This window comes from Phallusia mammillata, chromosome 3 (genome assembly GCF_965637545.1).
Source record: "Phallusia mammillata chromosome 3, kaPhaMamm4.hap1.1, whole genome shotgun sequence".
NCBI lineage: Eukaryota > Metazoa > Chordata > Ascidiacea > Phlebobranchia > Ascidiidae > Phallusia > Phallusia mammillata.
The window spans coordinates 7,197,302-7,212,807 of NC_137254.1; the positions used below are offsets into that span (position 1 = coordinate 7,197,302).

The 15,506-nt window shown below is 36.9% G+C and overlaps 1 protein-coding gene across 1 annotated transcript; it reads left to right on the plus strand.

The window, feature by feature from the left end:
* Window positions 1-780: 780 nt before the first annotated feature.
* On the plus strand, window positions 781-9,564 carry LOC145219381 (uncharacterized). The gene is made up of 2 exons (XM_080086751.1): window positions 781-1,529; window positions 8,036-9,564. Exons 1-2 carry the CDS (start codon window positions 861-863, stop codon window positions 9,218-9,220), a joined length of 1,854 nt encoding a protein of 617 aa, XP_079942877.1. The 5' UTR covers window positions 781-860; the 3' UTR covers window positions 9,221-9,564.
* The last annotated feature ends 5,942 nt before the right edge of the window (window positions 9,565-15,506 follow it).

Here is a 15,506-nt window from a genome sequence, read left to right on the forward strand (position 1 = left end):
GAGTTTGTTTTGGCTAAGCAAGTCCAGAAATGTCAACAAAAGTTTCGATTGTTTATTGGGATGCAATGCAATTTATTTTATGTTAACATTCACTTTGCAGCATTATGAATACTTTGGTCTAGACACGGAATAAATGTTTTTTTCAGCATGTGTTAACATAAAACCGCTTTCAGCCTGACCGTTTACTAAATTTGACGTGCACGTGACAGTGGCTTATTTTGCTCAGATCACGTTATGTGAAAGTTGGTGACCCACCATCTCAACAACATTACAAGCTTTCTTTAGTTTTGGCTTATTGGAAATTGCACACTTCATTTTGGACTAGTTGAGTTCTAGTCAAAACATTCTGATTTGGCCTCGGTTGGTTTGGCCCAGTTTCGGACCGATATAAGTGAGGCGAAATCGGACACGCTGGAAAAGGAAATTGTTGCACAGCTGATTTGCAACATCGCTAAGTAAGTTGATACTAGCAAGTTTGAAATTCACTTTGGAATTGTGCTTTGTAGATAATTAATCGCATAAGTGTTCGTTTTGTTTATTTGGATCTCATTACACCAGGTTAGTATTGTGCAGTACATTTTACCTTAGCACACATGTTGTTGGAAATTTGTAGCATAACGTAACTACAGGTTTGCTTCTACGTTCTGGGACGTAGTAAGTTTCTTCAACAAAGTTTGTGTCAAACAATTTTTGAACATAACATTCCGTTGTTTTAAACTGATTTACAACAAAGCATCTGAAACAAAGGTGAAAATACTAACATTTTGTTTCAGCTCTTAAAAAAGTACTCATTTTTTTATAATACCTGAACAACTAATTTGACGAAATGGAATCTCAGGATTTTAACTTCGAGCAAAGTGATGTTTTTGATCGGAGGTTTATTGAAACATATGGTGACACCCAGCATTAAGAAACTTCATCGATGTGATGTTTGTGAAAAAACTTTTGTCCAAAGAGGAACTTTGAAGAGACACATGTTGACTCACACTAAGAAGAAACCGCATCGGTGTAATGTTTGTGAAAAAAGGTTCACTGCTAGTGGGGATATAAAAAGACACATGTTGACTCACACTAAAGAGAAACTTCATCGATGTTATATTTGTGAAAAAAGGTTTACTCGTTGTGGAAGTTTGAAAACACACATGCTGACACATACCGAAGAGAAACCTCATCGATGTGTTGTTTGTGAAAAGAGATTCAAGGTCATTTCAAGTTTAAAAAGACACATGTTGACTCACACTAAAATGAAACCTTATCGATGTGTTGTTTGTGAAAAAAGATTCAATGATAGTTCAAATTTGAAAACACACATGTTGACCCACACTAAAGAGAAACCACATCGATGCGTTGTTTGTGAAAAAAACTTCAGTTTCATTTCAAATTTGAAAACACACATGTTGACCCACACTAAAGAGAAACCACATCGATGTGATACTTGTGATAAACGATTTTCCCAAAGTGGAAATTTGAAAACCCACATGTTGATTCACACTAACATGAAACCCCATCGATGTGACACTTGTGATAAAAGATTTACCCAAGTGGAAATTTGAAAACCCACATGTTGATTCATACAAAACAAAAACCCATTGATATGTTGTTTGCGGAAAAAGATTCAAGTTTGAAAAGACACATGATAAATCACAATAAACAGTAACTTTACCGATTTGATGTTCGTGAAAATTATTGCTTTGGCTGAAAAACCACCTATTTGTACAGCTTTGGTGGCCTAACAATGTAAAAAAAATCATGTACAACACGAGTCACAATGTAAACGCTGATGTTTTTCAATTTTCAATTCAATTCTTTTATTTGGCACGCATGGAAGGAACAGGGTTCCCGCGGACATGGAAAACCTGGAAAAGTTATGGAATTTAAATTTGTATTTTTAAGGCCTGGAAAAGTTTTGAAAAAAGCCAACTTTTACAAAAGTTCTTGAAAAAGTATGGAATGTGGCGACTGTTTTACCCTGAAAATGCCAGATAGATATAGGAATTTTAAATTACGTAACATAAAAATATTTGTTGCAAGTATGGTAAATTGGCTGCATCTACCAAAGTCTAATTCTAACTAGTTTCACGATGGGAATTGCTCGCTGTTTTTTCAAAAAAGGTTATGGAAATTTGTTTTTTTTCCTTGAAAAGTTTTGGAAAAGTCATGGAATTTAAGAACGAAAATTGCGCGGGAACCCTGAAGGAAAGTAAATTGCAACAATAATATGAAAAAAAAACCTTCATAAACGCGTGACGGGGTCAGTGAAAGGCCAAACATTGGCCAACAAGTCAGTGACCCGTTATTGTCGAATTAAGAACGGAAGGTAAGTGGTAGTGTGGAAAGTTTTTGTTAGAGCAGCAGAACAAAACAAAACGCGAAAATACAAAAGCAAACAGGGATGACACCAAAAACGAAGGAAATAACACTGCTGAAAAGAAAAACTTGAACAACAATTTGCACGAATCGTTGTACGTTGCGATTGTGAGGCTCGAGGGCAAATTGAAAAGAACGCGCATAATTAGCTAATTGCTAGATTGGGGCAATATACATGATAACAATCATTCCAAAACAACGTGAGGCATGTTTAGGCAAGCACGTGGACAAGGGCAGCATGTCAATACAAATTTCACAGGTCGTATCTGGCAGCAAGTAAGTTTCTGACTTTCTTTTTGAAGGCGTGTAAGCTCACATGTTTTATGCTATCTGGTAGAGTCTCCCACATTTTGGGGCCTGCATGGAATATGGTGTTTTGTGCTCTTGTGGTGGAAACACAGTTGAGGAAATACTGATCTCTGGATGCCAATCTGGTGTTGTGTTGGCGAATGTCCTGTATGGGTGTTTGAAATTGGTGGAAAGTTTCAGGTGATGCCCTATTTTTGTAAAGAAACACAAGTTTAACTATCTCTGCAAAGTGAATGTCTGTTATCTTCACAATGTTTGTTTGTTTGTTTATACAGGGGTGTAGGTGAAGTATGATATGGGCTGTGAGTAATGGTTTTAAGAACTCTGTTATGAAGTGATGTCAATGGTTGCAAATTGGTTTTATTAGCAAAACCCCAGGCAAATATCCCATGCAGAAGGTATGGGTGTACCAGTGAATAGTAAATGGCTCGGAGGGTTGGAAATTGCATGATGTGTCTTAGCTTTGCGAGTATGCCAGCACTACAACTTATTTTTTTGCAAAGGAATTGAATATGAGGTTTGAAGTTCAGTTTATTGTCAAATATCACTCATAGGTATTTTACTGTTTGGACCTCTTGTATGGAGTGTTGTGCACATGTTATTTGGAAGGTGGAATGAAGTTGTGTTTTGGTAGCAAGAATCGTGATTGGGATGAAAATGAGTGAATTGTTTGCGATCGGATAAGTAACTTTAAAAAAAAATCTAGTATATGACCTCTGAATCCATAACAAGCCAATTTTTGTAACATAATGGAGTGGTCGACGGTATCAAATGCCTTTGCCACATCCACACAAATTCCGCAGGTAATGTTGCCATCATCACAATTTAAAACAAGTTTGTCGTGTATTTCAGCTATAGTCAAATCTGTAGAGTGTTTAGGTCGGAAGCCATTTTGAAATTTGGTGATAAGTTTAAATTTGTGCAGATAATCTGTCATTCTGTTGTAGATTAATCGTTCGAAGACTTTTGACACAGTTGGGATGAGAGATATGGGTCTGTAATTGGCTGTTTCTTGAGAATTCCCCCCTTTGAGAAGAGGAAGATTTTTGCCAGTTTCAGGCAGTTTGGATAGACACTGGAATTTATGCATTCGTTGAACATGTCGCATAGCAAGGGAGATAGATATGGTGCTGCAAGTTTAAATAACTTTATCGGTATATCATATGGTCCTGGCGTCTTCCTTTCATTCAATGCTGATATGATATTGTACATGTCACTGGTGTCTATGGGTGCAAATGAAAATGAATTCGAAGTAGGATGCGAAAGGAATGATGTTGGGGATTGCGGGATGGGTGGAATTTTACTTGCCAACTGTGGAAAAGTAACTGTTGAATATGTTGGCTATTGATGTGGGATCTGTGATGATGGGTTGTAAGTTTTTAATGACTTTTGTTATGTTGTTGTGTTCAGTTTTTTTGGGTGATGTGATATTTTGAATTACCTTCCCGGTTTCCCTGGGATTATTTTTGTTTGCTGTAAAAATGTTTGTGTAGTAAAATTGTTTTGATTTCTTTATGACATTTTTAAGTGTTTTTGCATAAATTTTGTAGATTGTTGTAATGTGGTTGTTGCTTGTGTGGAGTGTTTTTTTGTACATTTTGTTTTTGGTAGTGATCGAATTTAAAATATGCGTTGTGATCCATGGTTTATGTTTGTGATGGCATTTTTGTGGTAATGTTACATATGGTGCATGTTTGTTTATTATCCCTTGCAGAAGTGATATCATTTGTGTCATTTTTTCTTCAACAGATGAAAATGGTGCAATGTTTTCTTGAATTTGCAATATATCTTCACAGTAGTTTTGGGAGTTACAGTTTTTGTAGATTCTGAATTTCCGGAATGTGGTTGCAGTTTTATGTGGGATGTACTTGATGATTACAAATATTGGAAGATGATCGGATATGTCGAATTCTATTAAACGAGGTATGTGCTCTCCTGTATCATTATTAGTATATTATTAGTGATCAATTGCAGATCTTGTAAGTGAGGGAGCTATGTGAGAATATGAATTAATTAGTGATTTTACATTTAGGCTTTCTAATGTCTTTGTAGTTGTGGCATTGTAAATTGTCAGCATTGAGGTCAATATTAAAATCACCAAGAATGTAGAACAAAGTTTCCTTTTTGGTCAAAGCAAACAGGCATTTTTCTAGGTTTTTGTGAAATTCATCAATGTTGTAATTTGGATGCCTGTAGATTACCCCTAATATTGCATATTTTGTGTCCTGAAGCTGTAGATTAGTCCATATGTTTTTACATTTTGGCATTGTAATGAGGTATGTGTGGGTAATTGTGAAGTTAAGTGATTTTTTTACATACAGGCCAACTCCACCGGCATGGGTTTCAGAGTCATGGTGCACAAACCTGTAGCCAGATATGTCCACATTTGAAGAGGTATGGTCATTAAGTTTAGTTTCAGAGATGGCAATGACATCTGGCTTTGTGTTGCAGGTATTAATAAACTCTTCTAGAAGATCGTGGTTTTTTGATAAGCAGTGATAAGGTTTTTTTAAATGCTCCAATAAGATGGGTTTGATGACATCAAATCTGCTAATTGCAATTTGATTCCATTCCTCCACATACTCGTTCATGGATGGAAACGCTGCTGTTCGTCCACGCTCCAGTTTCTTCTTCCAGAGTTGCAGCTTTTCTTTGAAGGCAGACGCTTCTCAGAGAGAGTGATGATATTTTGATTTCTGCCTTGCATTGATGTGTTAAGATCGTTCACTGCAGTAAAGATGTCGTTTAAGTAACACACTTTTAACATCCACTCCTTATCTCGGAACCGAATGGCATGACGATGTTTTTTTCATTGAGAAAGATTTGCAGCTCTATTCGTAGATCAACTACACGGTGCAAGAGCTTACCTCGAGAGAGCCATCTCACATTTGAGTAGAATAGGAGGTGTTGGGATTGAGATCCGAAGTCGGCACACATCTGCTCAAACAGACGAGGGTTAAGAGCACTGGATTTGATAAAGTTCACAACACCAACCACCTCCTGCATTACTGTCGAAAGATCCGGAAACAAATGTTGCGCAGCAAGATTTTCACGGTGTAGAAGACAGTGGACGGTAGGACGGTACATTAGTATTGACTTGTTTGACTCGTGTAGTAAACCCCTGTCGAGCACCAAGCATTGTCGTTGTTGTCAGTTGTGTGCAAAACAGAAACTCTTCTTCGAGGTCTATGTCACCCTCGTACCTCACATATACCATTAGCTGCGCATTCTTTTCAATGTCGGCTGACTCATCGAGTTGATAGCTCCATTTTCCCGCCTTCTTCATTCGGGAGACCACTTGATATTTTATATTCAGTGAAAGATTTGTGATTTGACTTTTCACTGTGCTGTTCGATAACGAGATGGACTGCATTTTCGAGGCCACGCCGTCGCCGCGTAGGAGTCTGGCCATGTCAATGGCTGTAGGCTTAACGAGCTCTTCTCTGATCGTGTGTGGTTTCATCGCTCTAGCTATGAGTAGCCCGACTACGTACGATGCCAGCGTGGCTTGTTGGTGGCTAAATACGCTGGATTCGTTGGTGAGCAAAATTGGCTTCGTTTTAGTTCCGCTTCTCGGTGCTGAAAATAAATTCGATCTTTTTTTCACATGTTGCGGGTGTTACGTTTCCAGATATCTCTTCAGTTTGTTTTTCTTCAGAGATTCGTTCGACAATACTGCATAACACAGCACACATTGTGACTTTGCCGCACCATGATCATTGATAGAAGTAAATCCGAAATCTAAAAAACTTCTAAAATCGAATGCTTACTCATCCTTAAACGCTAACTGTTACATCTCCACGTTAAGTTTTGGAAGATTAACTTGACCTATTATTTCCCGTGCTATGACGTAACAGTCGCTATGTGCGGAACAGTAAAATTGGAAGGCTATTGTCTGAATGTTGCAATGATTGGTTCATTTTACTGTACAACGTGGTCGAGTGAGCTGACTTTATTACTGCATTAAGTAAATTATTTTGTGTTTATAGTTCGTAATACTTCGCTTGGGCAGAATTAAACCACCATAGCGCGACACATTTTTTACCCTGCATTGGGTTGCGACCCATACTTTGAGAACCACTGCCTTATGGCAAGGCACAGGCTAATCAGCTGGTCTCCCAAGCATCCCCATATGGCAAAGCACAGGCAAAATATCTTGCCACATGGGAATGCTCGGGAGAGCAGTTGATTCGGTACACGTCTTTAATAGGCCTGGGGTACTATGCTTCAGGTTAAAGTTACACAAATATCGCGCATAACTGAATACACGTATGAGTTTTTATTACTGCACTGAAGAACACATTTTGATTTCACCAGCGCCAGGGGACTGTGTCCGATTAGTGGTTAATTAATGACACTTGCAATCGGACACGCTGGAAAAGGAAATTGTTGCACAGCTGACTGCCGCATTGCGAAGCCAGTTGAAGTCAGTTAGCTCAATACTCAAGTCAAGAATTATACTTCAGTTTATTGCACAAGCGTTTGTCCTGTTTAAAAGGTTACTGTTTGGTTCTGTGAACGTCGCCTACGAGATTGTTATGGCTCAGTAAGTCCAGAAATGTCAACCAAAGTTTCGTTTGTTTATTGTGATTCAAATCAATTTATTTTATGTTAGCATTCAGACTTTTATGGCAGCACTAGCATTCAGACTTTATGGCAGCTTTTCAGCAAGTGTTGACAGAAGAACGCTTTTAGCCTGACCGTTTACTAAGTTTGACTTGGATGTGACAGTGACTTGTTTTGCCCTGTTCACGTTATGTGAAAGTTGGTGATCCACCATCTCAACAACATCACAAGCTTTATTTAGTTTTGGCTTTATTGGAAATTGCATACTTCATTTTGTGAATAGTTGAGTCTGACACGTTATTGAGTTCTAGTCAAACCATTTTCTTTTTGCCTCAAATAAGTAAGGCATAATCGGACACGCTGGAAAAGGAAATTGTTGCACAGCTGACTGCCATATCGCGAAGCAAGTTGATACAGCTCAGCTTAAAACTTCACTTGAGTATTATCCTATGTAGATAATTAATTACATTAATGTTTGTTCTGTTTATTAGAATCTCATTGTATCAGGTAGTATTGTGCAGTATATTTTACCTTAGCAAATGTGTTATTGGAAATTTGTAGCATGACGTGAATATAGGTTTGCTTCTACGTTCCGGTAGGTAGTAAATTTGTTCAATTACATTTATATCAAATAATTTTAAACATAATATTCCTTTGTTTCAAACTTAGGAACAGAAATGAAAGCATCTAAAACAATAGCAAAATTACTAACATCTTGCTTCAGGTCATAACATAATACTTATGATTCAGATTAAACATTTTGTTATAATACCTGGACAACTAATTTGACGAGATGGGATCTCAGGATTTTAACTTCGAGCAAAGTGATCACATGTTTATTGAGCGTGGAAATGTAAAACGAAATAAGCTGAACCACAGTATTCAGAAACTTCATCCGTGTGATGTTTGTGAAAAAACTTTTGTCCGAAGTGGAAATTTGAAAAGACACATGTTGACTCACACTAACGAGAAAACACATCGATGTGATGTTTGTGAAAAAAGGTTTGCTCGTGGTGGAGATTTGAAAACACACATGTTGACCCATACTAAAGAGAAAACACTTCGTTGTGATGTTTGTGAAAAAAGGTTTGCTCGCGGTGGAGATTTGGAAACACACATGTTGACCCGCACTAAAGAGAAACCACATCGATGTGATGCTTGTGAAAAGAGTTTCAGTGTCATTTCAAATTTAAAAAGTCACATGTTGACCCACAATAAAGAGAAACCTTATCAAAGTGATGTTTGTAATAAAAGATTTACTCAAAGCGGAAATTTGAAAACACACATGTTGATTCACACTAAAATGAAACCACATCGATGTGATACTTGTGATAAACGATTTACCCAAATTGGAAATTTGAATACACACATGTTGATTCACACTAAAATGAAACCACATCGATGTGATACATGTGATAAAAGATTTACCCAGCGTGGAAGTTTGAAAAGACACTTGTTGACTCACACTAAAGAGAAACTTTATCGATGCGATGTGTGTGAGAAGACCTTCAGTGTCATTTTAAATTTGAAAAGTCACATGTTGACCCACACTAAAGAGAAACTTTATCGATGTGATGTGTGTGAGAAGCGGTTTGCTCGTGGAAGAGATTTGAAAACACACATGTTGATTCACAGTAAAGAGAAACCTCATCGATGTGATGTTTGTGATAAAAGATTTACCCAAAGTGGAAATTTGAAAACCCACATGTTGATTCACACTAAAAAGAAACTCCATCGATGCGATGTGTGTGAAAAGACATTCAGTGTCATTTCCAATTTGAAAACACACATGATAGTTCACACTAAAGAGAAACCAGATCAATGTGGTACCTGTGATAAAAGGTTTACCCAGCGTGGAAGTTTGAAAAGACACTTGTTGACTCATACAAAAAGGAAACCCCATCGCTGCGATGTTTGCGAAAAAAGATTCAATATCTTTTCAAGTTTGAAAAGACACTTGTTGACCCACAATAAATAGTAACTTAGGCTGAAAACATTTACTTTTGCTGAAAAACACATCTTTGTACGGCTCTCAAGGCTTAACATTTTTGCACCCAGTTTCGGACCAACATAAGTGAGGCGTAATCGGACACACTGGAAAAGGAAATTGTTGCACAGCTGACTGCCACATTGCGAAGTTATCTGATGCTGGTTAACTTGAAACTTCACACACAAAAAATACTTTGTTTAGTCGCATTAATGGTGTTGTTTTGTTTATTTGATCTATTACCCCAGGGTGGTATTTTGCAGTATATTTTACCTTAGTACACATGTGATGGGAAATTTGTGGCATGGCGTGAATAAACCTTTGCTTCTACGTTCTGGTACGTAAATGTTGGTGTAACTAATTACTAAAGTGTGTCAAACAATTTTAAACACAATATTCCGTTGTTTCCAACCGGCGATTAACAACAAAGCATCTAAAACAAAACAACCAGCAACCTGCTTCTTGGCTTGCATCGCTAAATGTGAGTTGTTAACTGACACTTACAACACTTAAAGTACAATTTCGTTTGTCTATTCAGAAAACCGTTTCGTTCCACTATTGTGTACAACCACATATGAAGGGTTCACATGAGTCAATGTGGCTGATTGAGTGTGTAATATCACGCGTAGTTGAAAACTAAAAAAAAGCATACGGAGTATACGCTGCCAAACGTCTAATTTTAAAAAAACTTTGTGCTCTACATGCAGCATTAAATTTGCCCCTGACTGTATGTCGTTTCCTGTAATAATTTTTTGAAACAAATTTGTTTCCTGTAACAATTTTTGAAACAAATTTGTTTCCTGTAACAATTTTCGCAAACAGGAAACAAATTTGGGGTTTTGGGGTTCAGCATCATCTGGTCCTTGAGTCAAGCTGGATTGCGGTTTAGCATCATCTGGTCCTTGGGTCAAGCTGAATTGGGGTTTAGCATCATCTGGTCCTTGGGTCAAGCTGGATTGAGGTTTAGCATCATCTGGTCCTTGGGTCAAGCTGGATTGGGGTTTAGCATCATCTGGTCCTTGGGTCAAGCTGGATTGGGGTTTAGCATCATCTGGTCCTTGGGTCAAGCTGGATTGGGGTTTAGCATCATCTGGTCCTTGGGTTAAACTGGATTGGGGTTGAACAACATCTGGTCTTTGGAACAAGCTGGATTGGGGTTCAGCGTCATCTGGTCTTTGGGTCGAGCTCGATTGGAACTGGGTTCTTCGGGACAGGTTGGACTTGGTTGCTTCGTTATTACTTTTACGGTATGAATTTAACCTTTTTTTTGATAGTTTGTTGCCCATCCTTTAACTAAATTCTTTTTGACGTTGTTTCTTCGTGTAAAACTGTCTTGTCATGTAACATTCACACAGTTCTGTCCTCCTTTCGTTTCTTTGTTGTTGTCAAAAACATTTTGTAAAAACAACATGAGTCTTTGAATCACAATCTGGGCCAGATTTTTTAACAAAAACTCTTATAACAACTATGTGGCCCTACATCTACTAAAGAGGAAAAAACATAAAAGCGAAAAGTTATGAAACCAACTAAATGCAACACAAACCATACTCAAAATGCACAAGTGACGGAATTGTGCATTATTCGCCAACAAAAAACACATTTGTCTAAAATTGACAAGTCGGCTACAAAACAATCTGAACTAATTCGACAGTAAACTTCTTATATGAAAACCTTTCAAACGTGCAAACACGTTGTTCAATCCAAGTTGTTAACAGTCTGTTGATCTGAACCCAATTGGCTCATGTGCCTATGGTCTCATCAAACAATACAACAAGTATATTGGTAGGAAATGAAAAAACCTTCACTAAAGCACTTTGTGCTCCTAGAAAGAAATTCGGGCCGAAACATCGGCAAAATGGCATATTTGGCTGTGTTTTAGCCATCCTAACATCGGTGCATCACTAGTTAGAACTGAGATGCAAGTCTATACGAAGAGCCAGGACTGACGACCACACCAGGCAGAAAACACAAACAAAGAGGGGAAACGTTGGGAAAAAAGGAAAACTAATCCAGAACACTTATGGAAAGCAAGAAACCGCAAGCACATAGTGAACCTCGCATTAGTTCAACATCCAAACTTATCACATTTAAAAGATCATAATCAAGAATCAAAAAACATAGTTCTCAAAAACACAAAATTTCCTCTTTGCTGCAACGACAGTGAGCAAATGTTTTGCTGCATAATTTGACAAAGATCGTATACATCTGTGGGACAAATACCATGAACAAGTTTAGTTTCACACCTAGAATGTTAAATCTTCTATAAAACAAACAACATTTTGATTTAACTGTTATACTTATTGCCACATAAACAACAGGGTTTTATTAAATTGATTTGATCAATTTCGTTACTGCGTTATACAAATTAACACATGCAATCTTTATTACTAATGTTTAATACTAATGCTTATTATTCGAAATGTACTCGAGCTGTTTGATAAACTATAAAGAATATATACAGGCACTCAAGTAAAATAAATACAACTTACCACTCGCTTGCAAATATTGCCTCTTAAACTCTTTCCACCCAGACCGTCAATATATAGACGATTATGCGACTACCGTAGAATCCGATCGTCTATATATAGACGGTAAACGAAATAGTAATTACGCCGTGATAATTAGCGGCACTTGCGTGGAAATACCTTCAGTGTGATGTACTTGGATGGAAGAACTATTTCTTGCTTGCAAAAAAATCTACAGTGAAGTTTTAATATATTTTTGTCATAAAACAAAAACCCAAATTTAAGAAAATTTTTTAGCAGTTTTTGCCCTGTTTTCATATATTTCGGTTGAAATACGAACAATAACGCGCCGATATATTTTAAATAAAGTGGTTACGGCATGTGCAGCGATCGTTGGACTCGTACGCGCAGTAAACTCGAACGTTTTTAATTCCAGAATACCACAATTAGGACGTCATAGGTAATGCGTCGAAAATACATAGAAAACGTTTCCTGCTTGGTGATTGTTTGAGTACAATGGTGTCACCACTAACTCAACTCAACGTCAGACAAATTGGGGTTTGAATCAGGTAAATCTTGTATTGTGCAAAATTGAAAAGCATAAAACATGTCCAAATGACCCTTCAGATGAACCTCCAGAAACAACATTCATGGGTAACACAGGCATCGATATTAACACACAGGATATGTCACCAATGTCAGTTTTCAATGAGTTTATTGGTGAGGATTTTTATGAGCTGATCAAAGTTCAAACCAACTTGTATGCTGAGCCGGTGATAGCAACCAACAGGAAAAAGTTTTTAGATGAATGGGTCCCAGTAACAGTGCCAGAGCTAAAGACTTTTGGCATCACGATGCACATGGGTATAGTAAAAAAGCCACCATTGCAAAGTTATTGGGCAACAAGGTCATCACTTGTTGAAGTGTTTTGTCCACAACACATGGGTAATAATAATTTATCATACACCTCAATACCACGGGAACCAGAAAGCTGCATCTCATCAGTGCCCACCTCAATTGCCCGAATCTTTGTTACACAAGCTACATAAAAAAAAACTATCTCAAGATTTGAATAAGAATAGAAAAAAAAACAGGTAGCGTTCGGCAAGTGAATTTATCGTTTCTTTGTTTGGATTCTCATTGGGTAAGGTTGTTGCATGTGAATAAATGTATAAGTAAAGATTTGTTGCTGATAAGAGTACTCGTGAAAGAACTTCCAATGGTCGTTCCCATATTTAGTGTACCCGTGAACGTGGCAGTAATCAAAGCAATCAGAGCTGATGCTTATTAGGTTTTGATTGTAGAATTTTTTTAAAAAGTTTAGAGTTTAGATAAGCTTCGTGATTTTAAATCCGGTAAGAATGTCCACTCCTAAAGATTTCGTGTACATGATTGCAGGTTGGTTTAATATTTTAATGAGGTTTGACATCTAATTGTCGTAAATTATCTTTATATCTATTTATTTTAAAGACAGTGTACTATCTCTTCCTTTTTTTAACTTATTTTATTTTGGGTTGTTCTGATACCGATTTTAAAGCAAGTTTTACGTATCTTTTATTGTAATAGTAATTGTGCATTACTTTTAGGAATGTAGATATTGAAGTGATAAATTACATATTGTTTTGTTTTTGAATTAATAGTATTTTGTGCATTTTCAAATGCAATTTAGCCCGTAGGTTTTGATGGAAGTTTTAAATGTTAAAGGTTAAGATTTGCACAGTGATGAAAAGTGCCGTGTAATTTTAATAAGTTTTCTATTATCAACCCTTAACAGAAAAAAATATGCAAACAACAAGCTCGCATTTTACAGTAAAAAAGAAAAAGTTATTGCAAAATTGAAAAAGCAATCATTGTGTTATGTTAGTGAATTGTGGTCTTAGTCAAATAGGACTGCTGAGATAAGAAATATGTCATGTTGGTAAAACCTAACTAAATACTTTTCTTTTGTGAGGCGTTTTTTTATTAATGTACGAACATAGGTTGGACAGAACGAACCGATTTAAATTATAACCATATCTAATCTGCAGACAATACGCACTGTTTGAGCAGTTGCTGACCACAGATCGGCCGTATGAGCTAGTGTAAGCCCTTACAGCAAATTTGCAGTCAGCAGCAAGCTGAAGAGCCATGCCTCACCAGACTATTTCAAGCTACAAACCTTATGGGTTTCTTCGGGGGTTAAATACAAAAAACTTGCAAACTGTTGAGGTTCTATTTTCAAATGCGGGAGAAGTTCGATGGCTCACTAACCATCATGTTTACAAGTACATACCTCATAAACACAAACATATCAGCAATCAAAATAAATGTTTGATTTCAATTACCATAAAAGCTTCTTACAACTATTCAACCTTATGTCAGCACGCTCACAAACGATAGAACTTCAATTGATTTTAACATTTATTGAAGCTAATTCATATGGGTAATCTGCCATCTTTCAGTAGTGGGTGGCATCATACGGATGTTACATCTGTTGTACTAAGCGAAGAAACTAACCTCCTACAAATGAGTCAAGACAACATGTTGTCTCCTATTCGGATTTGAACATTTCACAGTTTTTAGTAAGTCTAAGATGTGTCAGAAATACTCGTTAAATCATGTTACACCAAAAAATATTTACCTGCCTCCATTTAAAAACGTTGATTTTCTGCCAAACTAATGATACATGGAGTGTGTGGAATTCTAGGCTATACAAACACTAAAACATGAAACCCACTGTGTGTTTTGCACTTTGTCGCTTTATAAAAATTTTGTCCTGCAAGTTATGTCATTATCCTGATGAAGGCGTCTTGTATAGGACGTCGTTACGTCGATTCTTTATAATAAAAACTGCTGGATGAGCAATACTTTGTTGTGAAACCCACTATTGCACTTACACAGAATAAATTAAGTTTAAACTATGGAGATAAGTATTAACTTTATTCAACCACAGTGTGGCGTAATATCGCGATGGCGGAGACTTTTTTTACTTCTTCAGTTTTAAAGCATATCCCTAAACGTGTGCAAGACTATTGTGCAAGTAATATTTGTTAGGTTGACAATTTTATTTTATTTGCATATTGGTGTATTTTAGCAGATGTGCAGTAGTACTTAATTTTGGATCCAAGTGGTGTTGAGAACTGTGTTTGATCTTATTGAGATATATGCGCTTTTGCAATCAATTTGTTACCGCCAAGCAGTGGGCAGCATTATAAAGCGGATGTTACGTCTACTCTGCCACAAGAGCACACTACCTCCTACTGATTTGTCGCAACAAAGCTGATAAACGACATGTGATACTGGATGTTCTGAAACATTTCAGCGTAATTGCTTAAAAAGTGTACGCTCTGACAAACAAAGACATTTAATTACCACGAACCACTAAATGATTTCCGCACTCGGTCGCGCAACACGATGAAACACAGTGAAAAACCATGGTCAATAGTTTCTAAATTATAATAGGTTTGTGTAGTTGCTGTGGCGTAATACATCGCACAGATGTTTTCGTATTTATGATTACTAGTAAATCTTTTTTGGTTTTTCGTTGCAAATGTGGCATTACTCTATTTTTTTTTAAATCATTTAATCCACTGATTCAAATCTTGAGGCTTCGTATTTCAGCAAAGAGCAGGTTTCCGTTAAAAAAGCGTATGAATCTATAAGAGTGTATTATAGCACGAAACTATTCGCGTTTTGACCATAAAGTGTTTTTGGAAACTAGCGGATGGTATCATATAACGAATGTTACGTGTAGTTTGGTTGACAGGCCTATCTATTGAAGCATCAAAGTCAAAAACAGCAACCACAATGGACAATAATATACAATTGGTGTT

Bases quoted from the DNA above. Each gene is read 5' to 3' on its own strand.
- LOC145219381 (XM_080086751.1), top strand. From the start codon at position 861: ATGTTTTTGATCGGAGGTTTATTGAAACATATGGTGACACCCAGCATT. The intron at 1,530-8,035 runs AGATTTACCCAA...TAATTTGACGAG, and splicing joins GATGTGACACTTGTGATAAA to ATGGGATCTCAGGATTTTAA.